Source organism: Lynx rufus, unplaced genomic scaffold, assembly GCF_022079265.1.
Source record: "Lynx rufus isolate CCGP_SWC_20201006 ecotype Redwood Valley unplaced genomic scaffold, mLynRuf1.p SCAF_6, whole genome shotgun sequence".
In the NCBI taxonomy this organism is placed as follows: Eukaryota; Metazoa; Chordata; class Mammalia; order Carnivora; family Felidae; genus Lynx; species Lynx rufus.
Genome location: NW_025814878.1, coordinates 22,518,233 through 22,544,690, shown reverse-complemented (window position 1 = coordinate 22,544,690; position 26,458 = coordinate 22,518,233). Strand labels below are relative to the sequence as shown.

The 26,458-nt window shown below is 36.2% G+C and overlaps 1 protein-coding gene across 2 annotated transcripts in view; it reads left to right on the top strand.

The window, feature by feature from the left end:
- The window catches only part of PEX7 (peroxisomal biogenesis factor 7), a 77,930-nt gene that overhangs the window by 31,737 nt on the left and 19,735 nt on the right, over positions 1 to 26,458 (top strand). For both annotated transcript variants that reach the window (XM_047102523.1, XM_047102522.1), the window contains 3 exons: positions 361 to 474; positions 1,984 to 2,039; positions 21,027 to 21,126. In XM_047102523.1, the coding sequence (XP_046958479.1) occupies positions 361 to 474; positions 1,984 to 2,039; positions 21,027 to 21,126 (270 nt within the window). The remainder of the gene's footprint in view (positions 1 to 360; positions 475 to 1,983; positions 2,040 to 21,026; positions 21,127 to 26,458) is intronic.

Here is a 26,458-nt window from a genome sequence, read left to right as displayed (position 1 = left end):
ACTAGACAGAACAATCACCACTTTTTACACAAGGTCTCAGTTATGATTAGATATTATGTTAAGACATGGTTCATGAGAGTGGGGCACAATGATTGAATTAGATTTAGAAAAACATAACCTAATTTGTACCCTTTGCCCTTCCCCCATATTCCTAAGTTAGCAGGCCTCTTGCCCTTTAACACCTGGTGAAGCCTCAGAATACACTGAAGAGAAAGGTGGGCTCATTTGTCAGGCATGATTTTTAACCCCTTATGTCCTTACTGATACTACTAAAGGTAGAATGGAGACGCCACAGTGCTTTTGAGACTACACCTTGTTCTGACGTGTGCACTGCTCACCTTTTTGTGAATCGTTTTGCAGAATTTGCTGGTGACGGGGGCAGTTGATTGTAGTTTGAGGGGCTGGGACCTGCGGAACATACGGCAACCAGTATTCGAACTTCTGGGTCACACGTACGCTATTAGGAGAGTAAAAGTAAGTGTTCATCTTTCTATGGGTAGAGCATAAACAGAAACATTATCAATGAAGCGTATATAAAAGGTGTTTAGAGGTTGGGAATATTGATTCTTCTTGTGCATATTTTTGTTAGCCAATTAATGATGATAAAAAAATGAAAGCTAAAATTAGTTAAAAATACTTGAATAATTACTGAATGAATTGGGACAATGTAGCCAATCAGTGCTTAAGTTTAATTCCAAATGTATTTTTATTCTGTCATTTCCATTCTACTATTCCTTTTCATGTGTTTTTAACTAGGTAATTCTTGGTCTCTTTGTTGAAGTTTATAGAGAGGTGGCTAATTCCTTTCTCTAACAGGGTAATATGTATGGATATTCACAAACATTTGGGGTATAGAAAATTTTCCACTCTGCAAACAGCAGAGGATGAGATAATTTTTTTCTGCTACTCCCAAGAAATTTGCCTGGTTATAAGGTGGCTTATGTTAGTTTCCCAGCTTTTATTGGTAGGTTTTGCTAAGTCACTGTGGAAAACATCTTATTAAGTGACATCTCCCAATTTCATTTTTTGTTTTATTACATTATGGGTAAAGAAGTACTTTATTGATCTTTTAAATAATTGGGTTATTCCTATTTTAAAAATTCTAAATTTTAGTTAAATTAATATTTTAATTTTTATTGGCTGCAACCCAACATATGAGATGCAGCGCCATGTTGTTTTAATGGTAAACAGGTTTTCGTAGTTGGGAAATACTTTCAGTATTTACTTCACAAAGCTTTTGAGAATGAAAGTCCGTATTCTGCAAGTATTTTGTAAACTATAAAGTATATTTGAAAGTAGTTTTATTTATATATATAACCATTAAAATACTGGAGAGAAAAAAACTGAAGAAATATAATTACATTGGGAAGCCTGTTAAAGTATGTTGATTATTTGTCTAAAAGATATTCCTCTTTAAATTTGCAGTTTTTGTCCTTGTTATCCTTTTCATTAGCTGTGTTGTATGAATAACATAAAAATTCTTTTAAAGATGTTTTTATTTAACATTTAAATGATTATTTGATACTTGTGCCAATAGCAATCATAATATGTATTTGTAACATTGGTAAATTATATAATTATATATTTGTACTATCACATACTTAAATCCCTTATATTTGTAGGAGTTATTTTTGGATAGGCATTATGAAATGTATTTAATTTTTCCAGAATAGCCACCCTTTGGGAATATTTTATTCTAAATAAGTGCTAAAAAGCTTAAAGAATGATTTTTCTTTGGAGAATGTAAAAGTAAATGTTTTTCCTGCAGATGATACTTAAGAGACTAGAAGATTTTTGCCTTGAATTAAGGCATGGAAGGTTTGGGAAAGCAGAATTTTAAGTGACAGTCTTGACTAAACTTTAATTTATTGTAATGCTTGTGGGAATAACCTTATGAAGCAGCAAGTTATAATGACAGCTAACTTGAGAAAGTTTTGTTTTGTTTTTGTAGTTTTCACCGAAAGTTTTGTTTTGTTTTTGTAGTTTTCACCGTTTCATGCTTCCGTTCTGGCCTCTTGCTCCTATGATTTTACTGTAAGGTACGGTGGTTTTTATAAGTTACATTGTGAAATACTAAGTAGCATTTGTATCTTTTCAACTTTTATGAAAGATAATGTGTTTATTGTACTAATAAAATGATCTGAGCTGGGCACATTTGAATATTTGCCACTGGGATTAATACTGTATTTTTTCTGTTTTTATAACTGCTGCATACATAAATTCTTTGCTATTTAAAGGTAGCCTTGCTGCTCCATTTAAAAGCCTTTTGTCCTGATAGTTATTCCTGTAATGACACCTTTCTACACAGTAGGTTGTGTAGCCAATTTCTTTTAAATTTAGATTTTAAAAATTGTGAAATTCCATTTCTTCAGGGTTAATTATATGAATCTTAAGACTGAGATTGTTATAGTGGAAAGAATCAGTATGAGTATATGTATGTTTGTGAATGTATGTAGATGAGTGTGTATATGTGTGTGTGCACATATTTATCTATGAATATATATGTGTATGTATGTGTGTCTCTAGCCATACATCCCAGTTCCAATTCTACACTACACAGTATTTATTCTATTTTTTCTCCTTTTCCAAATTTGTAACTCCTAATTCCCATTATCCACAATATATGGACTTATTTGCAAACCCTAGAATGCTCTGAAAGCAGTTTCAGAATTGCAAAGCCATGTCTCTGTGAAACAGAATCTCACTAATTGGAGTTTTTTGCATCCCTAACGGTTTTAATTGGGTCTTTCTGATTTGGGAATCCTATGAAGGGACATATTAAATCCATTTCTGTCCTGTTTAAAGGGAGAAATCTAGTGACTACCTATACTTTCTTTTCAGAATTGTCATCATGATCTTAACCCTACTGGCATTCCCTGTTTTATCCGTATACTTAAGTATCATTGAAGACTCAGTTGGGAAATGCCTGACTTTTGTAGATGTAGATTTGCCGCAGGAATATTTGTTAAGACTGGGCTTTTGAATATGAATGTATTACTCTAAAATCTTGTAGGCAACTAAACACGCTCAAAAATGATCACAATGTGAGGCTCACGGCCTTACTTTTCTCTCCATTTCTAAGAATTAGGCTTTGCTTCTTTCCTGAATCCTGAGCAAGACAGAGATTGGAAGATAGATGTTTAGTGCTTCTGGGGAGAGGAATGACTTAGGTCATGATTCTGTGAAGTGCTATAAGATCAAAAGTGTCACAGCTGTATCTGTAAGCATTTGGAAAAAGTGAAATTATAATTAAATAATATGGGATCCTTAACGTATAGGTGGAAACGACATGTACTAGGTAGTTTTCCTATATAACTTAGAGTCCAGGTTTCTTTATATGTAAAATGGAATTAATATTGTCTATCCTCACAAGATGATTATAAGAATTACAGAACAAGACATGCTTAAAAATACTGTGCTAATTTTAAACTGTTTCCAGCCTTTGCTTCGCTTCTCAAGACACCTCACCAACCCTATTCGGTAAAAGACCTCGTTTTTCTCTTTTTTCAAAAAAAAAAACCCAACAAAAAACTATAGGGCTCAAGCACAAATTATCTCAGTTTCTACCGCAAGCCTGCAGATTATCTAAATCTGTACTAATCCATTCCTCTGCTACCACTGGACATGAGTGCTCTTAATCCCATATGCTCTTGTTTTTTTCAGAACTTTACTCCTTGAAATCACCCCTTCTCCCTCCTACATCATTAATCTTCAATTCCCCATTGACTTCCTCCTTAGCCTGTACCTTGTTCCTTTATCCTGTATTTTCCTTTAATTCTTCTCTTATATTTCTCTTGCCTTCCCAGCCAAGCTTTTAGTGTCCCCTAAGCTTCCATTCACCAGGGCCATTTTAAGGTCTTTGGGACTATTATCCCTAGTCAAGCCTGAAGCCTGGTATTCTTTTTATTTTTCCTCTGTAAAAATGGTAATCATTTTCTCAATATGAAGTGGATTAAAAACTTAAACCAACTTCCATCAAAGGCAGTATGTAGAAGCAACATCCTCTTTTTTCCAGAAAGAGAATTTTAATTTTAACATACATTGTGGCTACTAAATTACTGTTCTACCTGCAGACTAAATGTAACTGGAGGTTAATAGTTGTGTATTTCAATATAGGACTGTCAAAGACTTTATTATGAGAAGGTGAATAAACAGAAGAAGAAAAAAATCATTTTTTTAAAATTTCAGTTTTGAATATAAGTACTATATCTTGTAATTCTCAAAACATGCTGAGAATGCGGCTTTAACTATACTCTAATAATGTCTCGCATTATTTGTGTGTGGTGACCACTCATTGGAAAGGTCAGAAAAGATATGTTTTTGGTAGATTTTCTTACCCCATGTGATATGAGTTAAATTTATCCTCTGAAGAATTTTAAATCTCATTGGATTGATGATATTTTTAGTGCCAGAACATTCATTTTAATAAAAAAAGATTTAAGACAAAAGACCACCCGTAACTTGTTTAATTTTTAGCACTGATAATTATACAGTTACTGCCTCTAGGTTGGGCGTGGCTAGTTTTTGTAACATAAACTCTTCAAATATAAGATTTCATCTATTTGCTCATTTTTATATTTTATTTAGTTTTTTAAGGCCTTAAAATTCATTTTAAAATAGTTCCTATTGGGGCACCTGGGTAGCTCAGTCGGTTAAGTGTCTGACATCCAGGTCATGATCTCACGGTGTATGAGTTTGAGCCCCACATCAGCACTGCGTGAGCAGCTTGGAGCCTGAACTCTGCTTTGATTCTCTGTCTCCTTCTCTCTCCCTGGCCCTACCTTGTTTGCTCTCTCTCTCTCTCAAAAATAAATAAATATTTTAAAAATAAATAAATAAAATAATTTATATTGTAGACATTATATCCAAACTGATGATGTGATGGATATTTTAGTAATATAAAATTCAAGTTCCATATTTTTGTTTTATGTAGATATACTATCATATCTAATAGAAAGAGCTTTAAGTAGTTTACCTATATAGTAGCTCATTATGTTTCACTGAGTAAATAATAAAAATCTAAAAAGTAGTATGCAACACAGCATATGAAATTATTTAGTGTGTTTAGATTAAATAAAAACTCCAGCCTTTATGAAAATACCAGAATTCCCGTTAACTGATGGGCAATATGCTCGATAACAGTACATGTTGGTTCTTTCTAAACTTCACTCAAGATAATAGTACTAAATCTATATTTTGTAGTGAATTATTTCCATTCTTCTGTGAATGTTATCACCGTAGATTTTAGCATATTATCTTCCTCTGATGTGCTGTCCATTAGGTTACTTCTTTTTCTGCTGAGCCATGTTTGCCCTGCAATCATGCATGAGCGTGATTTGAATTCGGAGTGCTTGTTTTTGGTTTCATACTAAGTAGATTGTTGCGTAATCCCAGTCAGAAATCAAAAGATCTGCTATGTATGACAGCCAAGCAAAAGTAAAAGCTGCTGTAATTACATTTTTTCATTAGGAAAGGCAACATTTTGTCTCTTCCAGGGGTAGCAAATCTTCTCGGATATTTAAAGATAGAACTTTCATAAATTGATAAAAGCTAAAATGATCAAATTAGCCTTAGACGAATACTCTTCAGTTTCATGATACTTTTATAAATACTCTAACCTTCCAAACATTTTGTTGTCGATGGTCTTTGGTAGCAAGATACCAAATAACAGTGTTTCTTTTAGACTTACAGAATTTTTGGCAAGAAAAATATGAAGTGAGTTTTAATTCCAGTGTTTTCAAACTGTGCTCATCCAAGCATGTATGATGTGAAACTCACTCTGCCTATACCAACAATGTTAATGTTTCCAACTCAACTGTTAAGCTCCTTTTTGGTTACAAAATGGTACAGCTGTATTCTGTTCTATGATTCAGGCATTTTTATAGAATGTCTGTTATCTGACAGCCCTTGTAATAGAAGGTTTAGAATATCTTGTTGAGGAAACCATGAAAGTAAAGGCCTGCAGAGAAGTAGAAACACACTAAAGGGAGTCCTAAGCATGTCGTTTGCTTTGGGGTTAGTGGGAGTAGCCGGGAGCTATGTAGTCACAAATACAGATTTGGGATAGTGGAAAGTCCAAGTTGCATGGACTAATTGTGGGCTGGCACATTCCCTGATAACATAGGAGTCAGGACCACGGACTATGGAGCCCAGCTGCCTTTTACTTTCTGTATAAACTTGAGCACACTATTTTAAAATGGCATAGCTCGAAGTCCTCTTCCTTAAAATGGAGAGGATAATCGTACCTACCATATAGGCTTGTTATGAGGATTAGATGAGTAATATACACATATGCTGGCACAGAGTAAGTGCTATGTAAGTGTTTGCTACTATGGTCAGTATTACTACTACCAGAATGGATGACGACAGAAGACCATCCCTTTGGGGTTGAGGCCCATTTCAGCTCTAGTCTCCAGGGGTGAGATAATAATTTGTATTTCATGGCAACAGAAGCAGGCAGCGTCAACCTGGCCTTTTGTTGTCCTCTGCCTCCTTGGAGTTCAGTTTCTTGGTGACAGTGTGAACCTTTTTTGTCAACGTGTTCTCCAAGTACATAACTTTTAAATTTAGTGTCAGTTCTGAACTCTGAAATTATAAATACAAGACACTAGCATTTTTAGCAGTCCTTTTCTTCTTTATAAGGCCTGATAATGATACAATTTAAATTTATTCACAGTTTGTTAATTCAACATAAAACACAGTAAGGGCTGACCAGCGGTTTCCTGATAAATGTTTAACAGCTGGCTCTCTTAGGTAGGTGGGGGCAACCTGATTTGTGGTGTTGGAAATATAAGTTTAGTGGCGTAAGCCTTCCCACCGTGGCCAATATTAAGCACTCCACTGGGGCTGGTCTAGACCTAGGTGATTGTGATCTTAATGATTATTGATTCTACAAAGCTTTTATGATTGTAATATGTGTGTAGATGTGCATTTTCATTGAAAAGTGTCTGGAAAGGTATATACCAGATAAACTTGACTTAAGCATTCTTTACCTCCTGTCCTCTCCGTGACTTTTACCCCCTTGGAAGAACACTTTTACCCACTTACTTGTATGGAGGTGAAAAGACCTGAGGCTTAATGTGTGTGTTTCCCTAGTTACATTGACACTTTAAATTAAACCCGCAGTAATTCTTAGTAGGGGCATATTTGGTTTTGTGGCAGTGCTGGGGGTCCCGGGTCAGTAGCGCCCTACTGAATGGATTTCAGGCAGTAGGAATGCTGAGCAGGATAGGTCCAAGAGGAGAAGAGTCTTAGGCCTCCACTTCTGCCACATCAATATCTGTTCTTATATTTAACTTCTTATTTTTGATCAGCTATGTCCAGTTTACAAAGTATGTTCACATACAGTATTTACTTTAATCCGTACAACGCTACCGTGAGTGTGTACTCCCATATCCAGAAGGCAGTTGTCCCAGGGAGGCAGAGGGGTGGGCCATTATCACACCGCTGGCAAGTAATGGAGCCAAACTTGAACCTAGATCTTTTATTTCCAGATCTGGTACTTTTTATATTCCTCAATACCTGAGCACGTCTTGTAAGTCCAGGCCTTTATGTATTTCCAAATAACATAATTTTCCCCTGTTACGTAAACATTATCTCCTTAGGGACTAAATTGCCAAAATACAGTATTGTTTCTAATACTTATAGCTGTTTCTGAGTTGAAGTATTTGAAATAATTGTGTCTTGACAGTGGTGGACACATAAAACAAGCATGGATTTAAAAACCTTTCAGAATTATGAAATATATGTATACAGATACACATGTAACTGTATATACAACCGAGCATACACATATGTGTACACATTTTTGTTGAAAAGCGTTTGGAAAGATCTAACCAGAATTTAAAGAAGATTACTGATAGGTGGGATTTCAGGTATCCTTACCTTAAATTTTTTTCACTTCTTTAATTGGAGTATAACTTAGGTATGTTTACAATCTTGAATCTTTCTCAACAAAAGTCTAACCTTCTCTGACCAAGGCTGACCGTGTGTAAGTTATTGAACTGTCCTGAGACATGTAGAACTGTCCTGAGAAACCGTGGCCCCAGAAAGTTTTACTTTATAGTTTCTTTTACTTTTTATGTTTCTCTCTGCTTCTTCACTTGCAGATGGCATGTTATTCTGCTTTTATATGTACTATTTTTAATCTCACTTAATATAATTCACATAACTTAAAAATAGCCATTTTTCACATACACTCACTTTTCTGTGTTTTTTTTTTCTTTATTTTGGGTTCTTGTTCCTCTCAAAAGTCAGATTCCTAAACACGTGCAGTGTTACTAGGGTAAGTACATATCAGATGTCCTTGTGTGAACTATATTACTATGTTATTGAAATATATTTAAGTCCCAAGTTACAAATAGGATCTATTCCTGGACATACAACATAGTTAAACTTATATAATTTTAAGTTTTTATTGGGAGAGATTAGATTAGACAGTCTAGGACCAAGACTTCGTAACTATTTCATTCAGAAAGAACATTTAAGTTCAAGATACAACAGAATTGCTAACTTTTTCTAAATTATCTACTCATAGATTATAAATTAATAAAATTCCAAATTTTGAGAAAGAAGTACTAAGTGGGAGTAGGAAATTATCTAGAACCAGCACTATGTATCCCCATTCTTTGCTCTCTGGAGACGTATGGGAAAGCTCTATGGGTTCAAAATCCTTTATGTGGTGGGGTAAACGTAGGTTCTTTTGAGTCCATTAGACTTGGTGATAGGCCATTTCCTCCATTTAGTAGCTGTGAAAAACATGAAATGATACCTGCTTTGCAGAATGTTCAGAATGTTAAATGAAACTATAAACACTCTTGGCACATAACAAGTGCTTAAAGAAATAGCAGATACCTTGAGAATTGTTATAATAAGTTTCCTATTTTAAAATGTAAGTACTGTAGGGAGAGTTAAGGTATTCATCATTCATGCCTTACCTCGCCTTACTTTAATAAGATAATTATGGTGCTTAAACCTTGGAGGAGCTCTGTGAACGGCAGTTCTCGTCACATTGTGGAGATGGGATGGGGGAAGCACACCGTGTGAAGGTGCAGCATGAGCCAGATCAGTGCACGCTGGGCACAAATACAAAGTTGAGCACGTGTGGACCATTGTATTCAAATCCATGACCACCTGACCAGTTCTGCTTCAATTCAGCCTGTATTTTTCTCTAAATTATTATATATTTGTTTAAAAATTATTGCTTAGGGAAGCAGCATGTTGTAATAGAAAAATAGATCTGGTTTAAAATCCTGGATTTGCCATTACTAGGTATTCTTATATTTAATCTCTTATAAAGACACTTGACCTCCCATTGTTTCCTCGGTCATAAAACATATTATTATGAGATTTAAATATCAGTGTATGCAAGCCTGTTCCCATAGTGCCAAGCCCATATCAAGCACTCAATAGATTTTAGTTCCTTCTCTTTTTCATTCCCATATTTATAAGCCTCAAACTTTGTACTTAGTACTGTATCACTCACTGTAAATATATGCTCTTATATTTCTGATCACAGTTGTTAAAAACAGGAGCGCCTGGGTGGCTCACTCGGTTGAGCGTCAGTTCTTGATTTCAGTTCAGGTCATGATCTTTTTCTTGGGATTGAGCCCCGTATCGGACACTGAGCTGAAAATGCACAGCCTGCTTGGCATTCTCTCTCTCCTTCTCTGTCTGCCCCTCCACTGCTCTCTCTCTCTCTAAATAAATTAAAAAAAAATTGTTAAAAAACAAGCAGAATCACAAAAAGACACTCAAGTTCTGATTTCTTCAATTTATTTTTAAAACGTTCAGCAAAAGTATTCTTTTATATGTGTATGTATAGAGAAAGATAGAAAAATGTAAAATTTTAATAATTGGTGAGTCTAGACAAAGAATATATGAGTGTTCACTATGTTCTTTGTAATTTTTTTGTGGGTTGGTAATTTTTAAAATAAAAACATTTGAGGGGCGCCTGGGTGGCGCAGTCGGTTAAGCGTCCGACTTCAGCCAGGTCACGATCTCGCCGTCCGTGAGTTCGAGCCCCGCGTCAGGCTCTGGGCTGATGGCTCAGAGCCTGGAGCCTGTTTCCGATTCTGTGTCTCCCTCTCTCTCTGCCCCTGCCCCGTTCATGCTCTGTCTCTCTCTGTCCCAAAAATAAATAAACATTGAAAAAAAATTTTTTTAAATAAAAACATTTGAGAAAAATAAGCTGTATTTGCTCATGTAAAATAAGACACTGAAAATGTTTCTTACTAATACCTTCTCATAAATGTGATATTTAGTGATACTGTTTAATTGTGAAATAAGATAAATAGCTTTATTATGTTGCATGAGCAGGAAAATGGTCTTTAATCATATTGTAGTAAACTTAGAATCTTAACAAAGCAGCAGATACAGAAATGCCTTTTATCTTTGTCGCATTTACTCTCATGGGACTTGCCTTTATATAGTAAGTGTCTTAACTTTGGTGTGGTTGATGGGCTTTTTTGATCCTTATGTTTATTAGCACAGAGATTTCCACAGGCAGACACTTCTCTTTCTTCCCCTTCCCCATAAAAAAGGTCAGCCAAAGTCAACAGATAGTATAGCTGAATATGTACTCTGCCTTGCAAACCTTTCATTTCAACTTTACCTAGTCCCCCTTACCCACAAAAAAAGGTCAGTGAAAGTAAATAGGTAAGAAACGCGGCTGAGTGGGAGCTCGTATGCAGTTTCAAATGATCATTTTACCTCATCTTTAATTTTTTTTAATGTTTATTTATTTTTGAGAGAGAGAGAGAGATAGGACGCGAGTGGGGGAGGGGCAGAGAGAGAGGGAGACACAAGATCTGAAGCAGGCTCCAGGCTCCAAGCTGTCAGCACAGAACCCACAAACATCGAGATCATGACCTGAGCCGAAGTCAGATGCTTAATCTTAACTGAGCCACCCAGGTGCCCTTACCTCATCCTTTAAGATAGTTCTTAATTCCTCTACATTTGTTTATCAAATCACAAGAAATTATGTGGCTAATGATATGACACTATTTACATCTGAGGAATGGTGATTGAATCCTTAATGTGATTGATCAAAGAGTTGTTTAATATTCTGTGCCTGTCAGATATCTTAGATGGGTCTTTGTAACTCTATCACAGGTTTTGCTTCGTGGCAAAGGTTCACTAAACTTCACCACTGATGTTAGGAAAGCATCTTAACGTAGTTGTCTCTGGTTTACTTTTCAAGAATGAGAATATTTGCATTCATATATTTGGTTGATTCTTCTAAGGATATTTTGGTACTGAATATATTTTGTGTTAATAAAGCACATTGCTTGTTTACAGGGTAGGTAAGATTGTCTGTTTTGTTATTTTGTCCCTAGTACCTGGGACATGTATATACTAAACTTTTAGATGTAAGTGAATTTATGTTGCATGAAAAGTTAAATTACTCTTTGCTTACTCTGGATGTAAAAGCCTACAATAGTTGCATTTTGATATGGCTTTCCCTTTAATTATATTTGAGGTAGTCATTAATAAAACTGAATTTAAGGTGGAAAGTTCTGTTGGGATAAGAAAGTGATATTTTTGCAGGATAAATCTTGCAGTTCTATTGCATTTAAGTCAGCACTGACTAGATCACAAAATTTTGCTACTTAACAAATTCAGGGCCATTGTATTGGTATCCTGATTGTCACTTAAATTTACAAATTGATATTTTTTATTTTTCCTCCTACAATCAATTATAATATGCAATTTGATAATCTCTTTAATAAATAATGATCAATTTAGTAACTCTCTTTGAGCTTCATATAACTAACGGTTAAGGTATTTCTATGTGTGAAGCAGTAACTCCCAAGTTTGTTGATAGATTGATGTTTTTATATGTCCCAAAGGGTTTTTCCATTTGACTTGTTTAAATTAGAAAAGTCTTGTGTTGATTATTGTTTATACTGGAAAGATCTCTTGATGAAATGAAGCATAATTTTACAAGTTAAATGCCAGGTGAAAAATGAAAGTAATTTTCTGTAAAATGAAACAATATACATTAATTAGAAAGAAACATATATAAGACTTTCTGATTTTAAATATCTTGATTTATAACTGCAGAACATTTTCAGAATTATTTAGTACTAAAATGTTTCATTAAGAATCAACCCAAATCCGTGTCTAATTCATAACCTAATGCAAGCACATGAAGAGACACTTAGATCTAAAAGGAGTGAGGAATGTTAAGCCTTAGCTTTATACACTATAAGTCACTGCTTTGAACTTTAAATTGTGTTGATTAGTTCCAACAGAAAATTTGTGGAGTTTGCCAGTTCATTTGCATTATAATTTTTAAAAACTTCTGTTGTGCATTTTCAATAGGCAGCTGAGTGGCTTTTGTTGTGTATGTTTACATTTTCTAATGCAGATAATGCGTTGTCTCATCTTCCGTAGCAGGAGGTCAAAGGATAATATGTGAAAATGAAAATAATCAATGAATTCTGTGAGCATGTTATTTGGAAATATAGAGCAAGTAAGTACAGAGTATCAGAAGAAACAGCTAAAAGAATGTAAAGTGGTTGCCTCTGAGGTGAAGGGTTGAGAGACTGTTCAGGAAGCTGCTGTTCTCTGTCATAAGCCTTGTAGAATTAGTGGACTCTAATCCGTGCGATTACAGTTTTTAAGAAAAAGGTAATTGGGCAGAAAGCCTCAGTGTTCCCTGCTCTGAGTTATCTGTGCACATAGTGAGCCTGTTTATTTAGATCAACTGGGTACTACTCGTCAGTAAGTAGTAGTTTATTCTGTCTCCTAAAAACTCAAGGATAAATAATTCACCCTTGAGGTCTGTGCTGAATCCCCAGTCTGGATTGCAGCAACACTAAATATTCTAAAATTGAATCTTAGAGATTTGACCTAATGGAATGAACCATACAGAGAATAAACACCAATAATTACTAATCTAATTGTCTCTTATAATTCAGCAGCATCCCTTATGTTGCTGCACTATTAGGGCAAGTTATGCGTGTGTGCATGTGTCAAACAGAGACTATCTGGAGCTAGCTTATATAGAAAAGGTGAGATGTTTCCCGGGATCTGGGGTCCCTCGGAGCGCCAGGGCAAGAGTGCAGCAAGGGGCAAAGGAAGGTACTGAAACTGCTTTGCTCAGGTGCCTGCTTCTCATTTCTCCTCTTTCCGCACTGAGTTTTTTTCCTCAAGCTTTCATGTCCAGTCACCAGAAAACGAACAGAATTATTTGGTCTGCTCCGTGTGTTTTTCTCTTTCCCACATTTATCCCCTGTATCCATCCTCTGCTGACAAAGGAGTTGTTCAGTAAAGGAGATCCTTGTGAGCTGTGGAGACATCCCGCAACCCGACAGCCTGAGTGGTCTTACTCATAAATGCTTAGCTGCAGAGATGAGGATGTTAACAATTTCGTAGCGATAACAGTTTCATAGCTAGTGAAGGACCGAAGCCCAGGCAAGCAGCTGCTGTCAGTTTGGCTCTTCAGCATTTAGGTACAGAGTTCTCCTGCAGCCTCATCCAGTCACACTAGGGTCTGTGCTTCTGTGAAATAACCTTTTGCCACATTTTCGTAGGTAGTTAACCTAGGTAGCCACGTTTTGGTGCCAGTTACAGTTCAGTTTAACATAGACTAATCTCACCCCCGGGATACTGATAATATTTCATGCAATATAGGTAGGGTTCTTCCCACCTCCTTTAGATAGATACTTGTTTGAAACTTTATTGCAAAATTATTGCATGGCTCTTCAGTTTGTACCAGTAAGCAGTAAACAAAGCCTATAAGAGTTTTGTTTTTTTCTTTTTTCTCCTCTTGTTGAGATGTGCCAGTTTTCAGAAAATCATCCTGTATTCCTGCAGATTGCAACCATGAATACTTTCAGAGCAAGCTTTCCATCAGCTAATGGTTTTCTTTAATTTGTCAGAATACACTAGGCTTTGTGTTATATATAGCTCCTGGACTTAAAGGTTTTTTTGTGATCAAGTGGTATAAGTCCCTCTAAAATACTGATCTAATGAAAGATTTAATTGAAATATAATGAATTTATTTTGATAGAGAATCTCAATTCTAGAATTTTGTAATAAACCTTGAAAGTTTGTAAATATGGTTTGTGGATATTTGTGAATGAGTTGTTCTAAAAGTCACCTCTAAGGGGTGCCTGGGTGGCTCAGTCAGTTAAGCGTCCAACTGCAGCTCAGGTCATGATCTCAGGGCTGGTGGGTCAGAGCCTGGAATCTGCTTCTGATTCTGTGTCTGCCTGTCTCTGTGCCCCTCCCCTGCTTGCACTCTGTCTGTCTGTCTCTCTCTCTCTCTCTCTCTCTCAAAAATAAACATTAAAAAAATTAAAAGTCACCTTTGAAAATTGTTCAATAATTCTTCAAAATTAATCATATTTTTCATTTAGCAGACAGTATTTTTCAGTTTTAAATTTTATATTACAAGTTCAAAAAATAAACAACTCTCCAATCTAGTCATGCAAACAAATGAGCATTAGCACTCAGTAAATATTCTTTAGTTAATGAATGAAAGTTTAACTCTTTACAAGATTGTTTTGCTAGTGTACAATTTCTATGTTTTAATCCCCCTCAACAGCAATACAGACAATAAAATAATAAGCCCATGATGCCATGTGTTCTACTCAGGTTCACTTCAAAAAGATGGGAATCTGTGAGGTTACAAAAAGATCTGATGGGTTGAGTGATACAAAAGTCAGGAAGGGACAGCAAAGTAGATGAGAGATGCAGTAGGTCCATATAAAAAATATTAGGACAAAGGAAAATTTCTGAACTCTTTGCCATAGGAGTTCAGATTTATTATAGCTTGTAATTTTCTTAGGGTATTGGTTTTGAAAGTAAGCTGGCAGACTAATGGAGTCTTGGCATGGGCTTTGGCTAATGTAATTTTCTATGTAGTTTGAGGAGTATGGGGAAAGCCTGACTTGGTCTAGGTCCATTTGAACTTTCAGGGCATTAATCAGAATTACCTGAAGAGCCCCAGATCCTGTCCACCTACATTCCAGATTCCTTGGCACAGCCCAGAGAAAAAGTGAATGGCAGTATCTTTCAGTAGAAAAAATACCGGGCATAGTGCCAGTAGAGTCGTACATTGGGACTGCCATTTATTAGCTGCGTCACAATGGTTTGCTTAATTTCTAAAGCAAATTCTTGAGCCTCGCTCCATACCTTCTAAATCTATTTTTCACAAGCACTCCAGGTGATTCTGATGCAAAGGTTAAGTTTGAGAACTGTGGGTCTAGATCAGTGATTCTCAATTAATGGGTAATATCTGCTCTCCCCACTCCAACAGAGGTTCTCAACCTTGGCTGTGTATTACAATCATCTGGAGAATGTTTGAACCTCCCAATGCCCTTGACATACCCAATTAAATTAGGATTTCTAGAGATAGCATTCACACAAGTAGTTTTTTAAAGTTTCTCAGTTGATTTCATTTAGTGGAGGTTGAGAACCACTGCCCTATTGGTTTTTCCCTTGCCTCACCTTCTGCCTGATATCAGTGCTGTTGTTTCTTTTTTTTTTTTTTTTAATTTTTATTTATTTATTTTGAGAGATGGGGGACAGCGTGAGTGGGGATGGGACAGAGAGAGAATCCCAAGTAGGCTCCATGCTGTCAGCGCAGAACCCAACACAGAGCTTGATCTCACGAACCAGGAGATCATGACCTAAGCCAAAATCAGGAGTCTGATGCTCAACTGACTGAGCCAGTGAGGCACCCCTCACTGTTGTTTCTGATGGGAATTTTTCAAATCCGTATCTGGGGAAGTGCTGTTTTAGGTGGTGATTCCCAAACCTAGTTGGTTGAGTATCACCATTTCCTGGGAAAAGATTTTTGGATTCCATACAGATCTACTCAACTGGAATTTTCAGAAAAAATTCCTCAGCAAAGAGGAGGAACAAGTCTCTGGTCCATCATTTGGGGACCACATCTATAGGTGATTAAAAAGTTACCTCATTTTTGAGGTTGGCCATTGTCATTTGTTTATCTTGTCCTTAATATACTCATTTATTTTTTATTCTTTAGTTCAAGAAATGTTCTTTGGGTGTCTGTGTGTTAGACACTTTTTATGTGCAAGAAATACAAAGAAGAGTAGGACACTGTCCCTGAATTCGAAGAGGTTTAGTGCCTTTGAGAGGAAAATAGATCTATAAATAAACAAATGCATTGCTATTATCAGTACAATGATAGAAGCCAGAAACATAGGAATCATTATTTTTTTCTGTCCCATCAGTCATTATTGTTTTTTCTGTCCTATGAATTCTTCTGCCTGAATGCATCTGCAGTACATTAACCCTTCATCATCACTCTTGCCACCTTAAATTCAAGCCACTATTTTCTCCTTTTGGACCCATATATGGGAACTCTCTACTTTGTTCACAATTTTTCTGCAAATTTAAAACTATTATAAAATTTAAAAGTTTACTAAGAAAATGTTTTTTAAAGAATGTAAAGCCCAGTAGATAAATCTTCAGTGTTTTGTTTTGTTTTTTATACTTCAGAGAAAATCCCAAATTCTTCACGTGGGCTAAAAGACCTTTGTGATCCGACTCTGCTTACCCTGTGTGACACCCTTGCCCTTTCCTTGTCCCAGCCTCATGGGCCCTCTGTGTCACACACCCTTTTGCCCCTTGCTTTCTACCTGCCTAACTCCTCAACCTTCAGATTTCAGCTCAGTGTCAGTTCTTGAGGATGTCATTTGTCCACCGTCCGGCGTTGCCTTTTGGGGCACTTGTCAGTTGCAGTTACATTTATACCTCGGTGGTCCTTTAAAAAATGTCTGTCTGTCCCATCAAACTCAGAGCTGCTGGAGTGAGGTCATATCTCTCTTGCTTTTGGTGCCCAGCACGGTACCTGGCACACACGAGGACTCATAAATTGTTGAATGGATGAGTAATTCAGTGATGAGAAAAGAAGCTTCTGTGACAAAAATATTTTGCTCATCACTCTAAAGATCATGAGACCCAAGCAGTGCAAACAGGGAATTATATTTGTTCCGTTTGCTTAGAATTTTAAAAACACCACTAAAATTAATGTAACTAAAATTAATTAAAATTCAGCTTGACTAAAATTAATGTACATGTAAGGCATGGAAAAGTAGCCTAAAGCTTTACCCATCTCTTTATTTGTAGGTAGGAAAGACTCACAAAGTATTATGGACTAACTCGTAAGTTGAGAACAGGGAAGGAAAAAGAAGAATTTTGAAAAGTATTATCAACCTTCCACTGAACTCATATGTTGGCAAAATTTCATAAGTGTTAGTATAGGGATTTCAGATTCCATTTGAGTAAAGTAAAAAATAATTTCAATTTAATTTTTGAAAGAGTTTAGATATTTTACTTAACACAGTGCTACATACTTGCTTTGTTAAAGAATTGTGGAATCAAAAGGCAAAAAGGAACTCAACCAAGACATTGTACTGTGATGAATTTTTCTCTCTCTCCATTTCCAATTTAAATGAAAAATGTTCCTACAGTTCTGTAATATTTTGAATCATTGGAGGCCTGTCCAGTAGATTTACTTCCCAAGAGAGAGCTTAAATAGTCAGTGATTTCATCAGCAAAGAGACAAAAAGGCACCAAGTAGTATATGTGCTGGACCAAAACAAACATTACACTTAACGATAATATGCCTTATTTGACCAAGTAGTGATATATGTAGCCCGACGTCTCCAAATAAAAGGAGCCTATTTTGCTTATGCAATAGGCACATGAGGGCCCTCAGATCTATGGAAATGTACTGGGCCTCTGAATCCAGAAAAGATCGCAAGGAGACACCTTGCATGCCCCCTGAGTTGCAAATGTGAGAAAATGTGGAGGAACACTCACCTCCCTCTTACTGCTCGCCCCTTCTTGGTGGAACTGGAATGGAGAAACCTAGAACAGTCCTGGAAGTAGCCACGTCAACGCATTAACAGTGTTGGAGGGTGGGAATGAGGAAATGAATCGTATATTTCTTTTGTAATTCAAAAAACCATTAGCAACGGAAAAATGAATTATTATTGTGTGTAAACACATTGCTTAGCTTTTGATTTTCTCAACTTATTTAGCTTGTGCCATTTACTGTATTTAACTTGATAGTATTGATATTTTAGCTTACTGAAAATTATTTTTAAATTATAAATATTAATATTAATCTTCCTGATTGTTCTGGCTCCTGATCCCCTCGAGGTTAAGAAAGCCCAAGCCCAGGTCCTCCCTGTTCAGCAGACCCTCTCAAGGCAAAAGCTGGCTCACTTGTTGATGTGCTGCTTTGGGTTCAGTCTAGTTTTTACTGGAGTGTTCTTCACTGATGCTCTTAGTTTTTGTGGTGATGTTTGTTTTTAGGTGTTACCTAGGATTTTTTTTTTCAGTGAGAATGTTGATCTAGACATCTAGGTAGCCATTCAACTGGAAATGAACCTCTCATAAGTTTTGTACCATAATTTTTGTACACTTTGTGTATTACATGATTTCTATCCGAGCTGTGAACTGGATGTAATAAACTGATAGCACTTTTATGACTTTTGCTGGACTAACACTCCCTTCACCAAATTGTATCCTTAGAGTTTTAGCATGCATCTCGTTTGATGAATTTTTTGCAGATTGCAGGTAGATACCAGATAGTTTTTCCCAGGTTGAAGTTATGATGGGTGTGACTTTGTGGTGTGGAACTGTGTGATGCCATGACTGCCCGTCAAGCTATGTATTGGAGCAAATTCAGCTTGACTTTTTTTTTTTTTTAAGTTTTATTTATTTAAGTAATCCCTGCACCCAACATGGAGCTCAAACTCATGACCCAAACAAAGATCAAGAGTCACTCCCTCTACTGAGTGAGCCAGCCCCGTGTCCCCAGCTTCAGTTTTTTTTTTTTAATTTTTTTTTTCAACGTTTATTTATTTTTGGGACAGAGAGAGACAGAGCATGAACGGGGGAGGGGCAGAGAGAGAGGGAGACACAGAATCGGAAACAGGCTCCAGGCTCTGAGCCATCAGCCCAGAGCCTGACGCGGGGCTCGAACTCCCAGACTGCGAGATGGTGACCTGGCTGAAGTCGGACGCCCAACCGACTGCGCCACCCAGGCGCCCCCCCAGCTTCAGTTTTTGAATAGAGTTCCAGCCCTTCTGTATATGGGACTTCCCTTTTTCATACTTTCAAGCTGAAGTTGGATGGTTTCACACATGCATCCTTATTGGGCATCCTCATTTTCTTAAGGCCCACCTGTCTTGCCCTCGGTGCAGCCTTTGCGTCAGCTGGTTCAAAACAACAAAAATAGTAACAAAAGCTGCATCCCAGGAATTTGTCAGGAGGGTACAAATGAATCCTTTTGCTTTTTTTTTATCCTTAAAAAGTTCTACTGAAATTTGGAAACTAATTTTCATGCTTTGTCTAAAGACAAATGCCCATCCATTCTATTGAAATGAAACCTAAATCCCAAATGAAGTCAGAAAGCTAAATACTCTAGATTAAGATGACCTTCCCTTAGAATGATTCTACTAACCTGTCCTTTGGGGTAAGGCCATTGACTCGTGAGTAGCAGCCTGTGAAACAACGTCTCTGTGTTTCCTTAAGAGATGTCGAGGATCCTTTTTGTTTATCAATCTCCTTGCCAGTTCGAATTCACTTCCCTGTCCTCTTCCTCTAACTCATTTTTTTTTGCCATATTAAATACATATTTTTTAAACCATTTTGAATATTTTTTGGAACAGAGTGGGCATATACAAAATCATTTGATTACTCTATCAAACAATGCAAATCAGTGAATAACCATGTTTTAGAAACCAAATTACATGATGACTTATTTACTCTTGCTTATATAAACATTATCAAAATCTAGAAAATTAGATTTCAGTACAATATCTATCTCTTGACCCAAAGGAACAAATATGCAAAGACAGTGGCAGCCGCTATCATGATTTCTGAGAAGGACTGCAGCTTGTTCCCTCATTTATTTGAACAGGAAATTTTCAAAAGTAAAATCACTCTCCTTCAATATTTTGTAGATTTCAGTAATCTGATAAATGAGCTATTTATTCATTGTCTCTCTGGTACCCACACAGTGGTTTATCCATAGCAACAATCCTTTTCAAACTTAATAAGACCAACCCTGTATTTATTAGGGAAATAATACGACCAGGTAAAACAAACTATGGCTGTTGGTTCTGTGTATTTACTCTCTTTCAAAGAGATCCGCTAAACCTTCAGTGTGTTCCAGGTTGCAGATCATTAGGGAGGCTGCATTGGAGTATGACTCTATGATTCTGAATGTGACATTTTTATGGAGTGTTTAGAGTCAAATAAGAAAGATGATGAGCAAATAAAGCTTTAGAAATAAAGTACTATTTTGTGTATTGAAAATAGGGCCAAGTTCCTCTGTACAGTAGAAATCAGAGACATATTATGGTAAATATTACCACTCCCCGTCTTTAGAGGATAAATAGGATACTTAATATTGGCCCAGGAGAACACATTTCAGTTTTTCTTGACTCTAGAAATTACATTGATGTGGAATTTATAAGAAAGGCTGCACCTCAAAAAGAAACAGTTTCAGAATTACAGAGAACAGATTCTTCTTAAAGAATCTGAATTGCTGTTGAAATGTAAATTAAACCTAAGATCTTTTCATGTCAGTTGTTGAGAAATGAAGTAGCATTTAAAATCATAAAATGTTAGCGTTCATGTAATCCAATATCCTTATTTTACAGTCATGAATGCTTTTAGAAATTGCTACAAAAGCCTAGTGTCTCTCATCTTAAATGTCCTTGTGCAATATAAAAAAAAAATGTTTTAACTAAAATTTGTTAAGCTTCTATCCTTCAAGGTATACTAATGGAAATATAATAATCTTTTACAAGGGTAGGTTGATTAATAATTTCAGTTCTTTATGTAATAGAATGGAGCACATTTTTTCTTTATTAGATTTTTTAAAGTAGATGAGTAGTGGGGCTCTGTATTTATGAATTGGTTGAAACTGTTTTGATGAAAACTCTGCTATGGTAAATGTTTGTTTTTTCTTAGATACACTTTTTGGTAGTTTTAGCACTTAAATTATTTCCTTCTGTTTACATTCACAGATTCTGGAACTTTTCAAAGCCTGATCCTCTTCTTGAAACAGTAGAACATCATACAGAGTTTACCTGTGGTTTAGATTTAAGTCTTCAGAGTCCTACTCAGGTAATGGGTGCAGTCTCGGGATTTTTTTCTACCCATACAGTTCACAAATAGCTCTATGTGTGGCCTGTGTTGCTTTTAGGAACACACTTTTGCCTTTAGGGCAGTACAAAGTACATTTACTTAATTAACCTGATCTTTTTGTTCGATAAATATGAGCGTTTGAGTAGGCCTCTCCCAATGGAAAGTGTGACAAGAGAAGAACGAAATGGGGAAGGATTGTCCTCAGAGGTTGGTGGGAGTCAAGACTGTCCCACTAAGCAGTTGAGATGGTGGGTGGGTCATTTTTCTGTCAGGACTGTCACCCTCTTCTCCACATGTCAAAAGAGAGGCTTCTGGTGGGGGAACCAAGTAGAGTAGAATGGCTACTGTTTTAATGAATAAACTTTATATTTTCCCTCTTTTGTTCTCTTAAGGACTTGAGAGTCAATATTTTGGACTTTAAATATTCTTCAGGGTTTTCTTATGCTGTGTCAGTTTTGGAAATTACAAACTTAGGTCAGAAACACAATAGTATTTTGAGTGATTAGGTGCTTTATAACACAGACTATGTGAAAACACCAACATATTCATGAAACAGAATATTATGTGGAAAATGTAGAATATGACCAAGAAATTATGTTTTTATGATGAATTTTATAACTTCGACAAGAAGCAAATCCAATTTCTTATTACTGTATTCTTAAATTTAAATGGATACTTGGGTTTTTTTTTTTAATTTTAGGAACTTAAGACATAATTCTCATTTTAAAATATTGTCAGATAAATAAAATAATCTCATTAGACATTAGAACATTCTCATTAATATTAGAATAATTATTTTTACATGACTTAATGGCATCTAAGAAGAAAAGAAACTGAAGTAGTGATGGGCAAAATAGCATTATCTTTAATGTAAATACAATGTGCTTCAAATTAACTAGTTCCTTTCCTGAGAAATACATTTTTATAGGTGACTTTTAATAAAATAACCATACCTGTTTGCTGTCCCAGTTAAAACAGTTGTAATGTAGGTATTGAAATGTGGCGATACCAAACAAAGGATCCTGAGTAAATACTTTCCTTTTCATATATTTCTGTGAACCCATGCCACAGAAGTCCCAAACGGTGGCCTCCTTGACATACACAGTCACGGCAGTTCCTCCGCCAGAGTGCCAAGTGTTTTCCAAATTCTCCACACATGAACCACCTTATTAAAAGGAACTTTGTTTTCAGAGGATATATTAACCATACTTCTTAATCATTTCATGTTTATTAATCATATTTTAAAATCACTTAAATAATAAGAGATTTATTACATGGCCATTTTGTGTGTGTGTGTGTGTGTGTGTGTGTGTGTGTAGGCTGGTGACTGCCACCCATTTCTTCCAATTGAATAACCAAATTCCATTTGTGCTAAAGAAATAGTTGCTATTGAGAGCAAACAGGAATGGAGAAGCAGTCGTCTTTTAGCTCTAAATAAGCATCAGTTTCAATGCCATAATATACAGTTCGATTGTACTAGAAATTTCCACTGAGTTAATTCACAGTGGCTCAGAATCTTGGGATTAGAAGGAACCTTAAAAATAAGACCACTCCTTCTCATTTATTTATTCTTTGTACAGATATTATCATGTCAGACCTTGTAGTAGGTACTGGGGATTCAGTGAGCAATGAAAATAAACATGGGCCCTGTCTTTATAAAGCATTTAGTCCACCATTGTATCAACTACTCTCACAAATGAATGTGAACAGACAGCTGTGACAAGCCTATGAAGGAGAAGTACATTGTACCTCAAAGGTTCATAATTAGGGTAGATATTTAACTTATATAAAAAATCTGTAAGGAAGTGAGGCTCATCTTAGACCTGTTAGGTGAGTAGGCATTAACTAATGAAGAGACAGAAGGAATATCCTAAGTAGTTGGAAGTAATATTATATCATAGACCCTGTGACAGGGCAGCAGGGTAGGGAGGAGCATGGCTAGTACTTGAGAATGGAAGAAATTATTTCTTCCTGATTTATGGCATATTTCTCAACATTAGAATTTAAGAAAAATATGTCTGTTTACTTGTCATATTTTTAAAAATTGAGCATTAAGATTATCAACTAAAGTTTATGTTTCTCCCTATTCTTCAAGGTCAGTCAACTTTGCTTTATATAATTTTTGCTATATATTGTAGATCATACAAACTAAATATTGAAGGGTTTTTATTAGTAGATCTTTTATTATTAATGTATTTTTAATGTTTTGAAAATATTACATAACTACTTTTCTGTTTCTCTTGATTTTCTTTGACATTCATTGATTCTGTCTTTTATTCTGTCACATTTATTGAGTATCTACTACAGCTGTGCAGGACTTAATTACAGTGTAGTGTGATATGTGCTAAAACAGAGGGAGGCAAAGGATGCCTTGGGAACATATGCCTTCATTCATATTTGTCAGGTGCCTACTAAATGCTGAGTCTTGTCCTAGGCACTAAGAATAAACCAGTGAACAAAGCAGACTAGATTCCTGCTGTCATGGAGCTTCCATATTATGGGAGAAATCAAATAATAAAGATGATTCAGAATGGGAGCAATTTGATAGAGAATGATAGGGTACTTTTGCTTGAATGGTCTGGGGAAGACTCTCCAAGAAAAGTGAAATGGGAGCTGATAACTGAACAGTGAAATGAAGCCAGCCATCCACAAATCTAAAGCAAGAATGTTTTTCACAGGGGAAACAACTGTCAAGTCCTTGAGATGCCAATGGGTTTGTTATTATTAAGGGACAGAAAGAAGGCCATGGTGGCTGGATCCTACTGAATGAAGGGGAAAGTGATAGGAACTAAGTAGGGGCCAAATTGTGTGAGGACTTTTAGGCCACACTGTGTTTGATTTTCTTTGTTATTGCCATTAGAGATTGAAAAGCAGAAGAATTATAGAAATTGATTTGTGGGTTTTCTTTATTGAGGTATAACTGACATTTCAGATGTACAGCATAATGATTTGACATTTATACATATTGAAAAATAATCAAATCTAGTTAACACCTGTCACCACGCACAGTTACAAAAAAAGTTTTTCTTGTGATGAGGACTTTTAAGGTCTCTCTTAGAAACTTTCAGGGGCGCCTGGGTGGCTCAGTCGGTTAAGTGGCCGGCTTCGGCTCAGGTCATGATCTCGCGGTCCGTGAGTTCGAGCCCCGCGTCGGTCTGTGTGCTGACAGCTCAGAGCCTGGAGCCTGTTTCAGATTCTATGTCTCCCTCTCTCTGACCCTCCCCCGTTCATGCTTTGTCTCTCTCTGTCTCAAAAATAAATAAACGTTAAAAATTTTTTTTAAAAAGAAACTTTCAAATATATAGTACAGTATTATTAACTATAGTCACCATGCTGTATATTATATACCCAGGATTTATTTATTTTATAAGTGGAAGTTTGCAACTTTTGACCCCTTTCACCCATTTCTCCTACTCCTCACTCCTTGCTTTCTGGTAACCACCAATCTGTTCTCTGTATCTATGAGCTTGGTTGTTTTGTTTTTTTGGTTTTTGAGTTTTTTAAGATTCCACATGTAGCAAGATCATATGGTATTTGCCTTTCTCTGTCTGATTTCTCTTAACGTTATGAGTTCAAGGTCCATCCATATTATCAAAAGTGATAAGATTTCATTCTTTTTTATAGCTTAATAGTTCTGTATATATGCTTTATTTTCTTTATCCATTCACCCATTGACAGACATTTAGTTATTTTTATATTGTGGCTATTGTAAATAATGTTGCAATGAACATAGGGGTACCTGTATCTTTTGAAATTAGTGTTTTCATTTTCTTTTGATAAATACCAAGAAGTAAAATCACTGGAGGGGTGCCTGGGGACTCAGTCGGTTGGGCGTCCAACTTTGGCTCGGGTCATGATCTCACAGACCATGAGTTCGAGCCCCCCGTCGGGCTCTGTGCTAACAGCTCAGAGCCTGGAGCCTGCTTTGGATTCTGTGTCTCCCTCTTTCTTTGCCCCCTCCCCTGTTCATGCTCTGTCTCTCTCTGTCTCAAAAATAAATAAAAACATTAAAAAAAATTTTTTTTTAAATCGCTGGATTGTATGGTAGTTCTATTTTTAATTCTTTAAGGAACTTCCATACTGTTTTCTATAGCAGTTGCACCTATGTACATTCCTACCAATAGTTTACAAGGGTTCCCTTTTCTCTACACTTCTTGCCAACACTTACCATTTCTTGTAATTTTGATAATTGCCATCTTTCTTTTTCAGAAAAATGTCTATTCAGAGCTTCTGCCTGTTTTTTAATTGAAATATTGGTGGTTTTGCTATTGAGTTGTAGGAGTTCATTGTTTATCTTGGATATTAACCCCTTATCGCATATGATTTGCAAATACTTTCTCCCATTCTGCCTTTCATTTTGTTGATGATTTCCTTTACTGTGCAGAAGCTTTTTAGTTAGATGTCATTCCCCTTGTTTATTTTTGCTTTTGTTGTCTTTCCTTTCAGAATCAAATCCAAATTCTTGTTGCCAAGACTGATGTCAAGGAGCTTACTGCCTATGTTTTTTTCTTGGAGTTTTATGGCTTCAAGTCTTTAATCCATGTTGAGTTAATTTTCGTATATGGGATAAGATAGTATCAGGTTTCATTCTTTTATATGTGGCTGTCCAGTGATTTGTGTTTTAATTTTATTTTATTTTTTATTTTTTTAAATGTTTATTTAATTTTGAGAAAGAAAGCAAGTGGGGGAGGGGAAGAGGGAGAGGGAGACAGAAGATCCAAAGTGGGCTCTGTGCTGATAGCAGAGAGCCCAATATGGGGCTCAAATCCACAAACTGTAAGATCATGACCTGAGCTGAAATTGGACGCTTAACTGACTGAGCCAGCCAGGCACCCCTGATTTGTGTTTTTAGGAGATTGTTCTGTCTGCTATGGGAGAATAGACAACAGGTAAAGCTGGGAGGGCAGCTTAGAGTGACTTGATGTAATCCAGGCCAAACATAATGGTGACTTAAAATCTAAGAGATTTTTGAGATGGAAAGTTTCAGCATATATTAGCTTGAACCTTATAAAATTGCTGGAAATTTCACATGGTTTACTTTGGAGATAGTAAGTAGGATTTGTTGATAGATTACAAATGGCCATCAAAGAAACAGGAAAATCAGTAATTACTCCTAGAAAACAAGGATCTAGAAAACAAGGTGGACAATGGCTTAATTTGCTGAGATAAGGGAAGAAGAGGTAGCTGAGATAAGGGAAGAAGAGGTAATTTGGGATAGGAAACAATCTGGAGTTATATTGGAGATGTCTCCTGTTAGACATTCAAATGGAGATGTTAGGTAAATAGATTTAGGCTTGGGTACCTCAGGGAA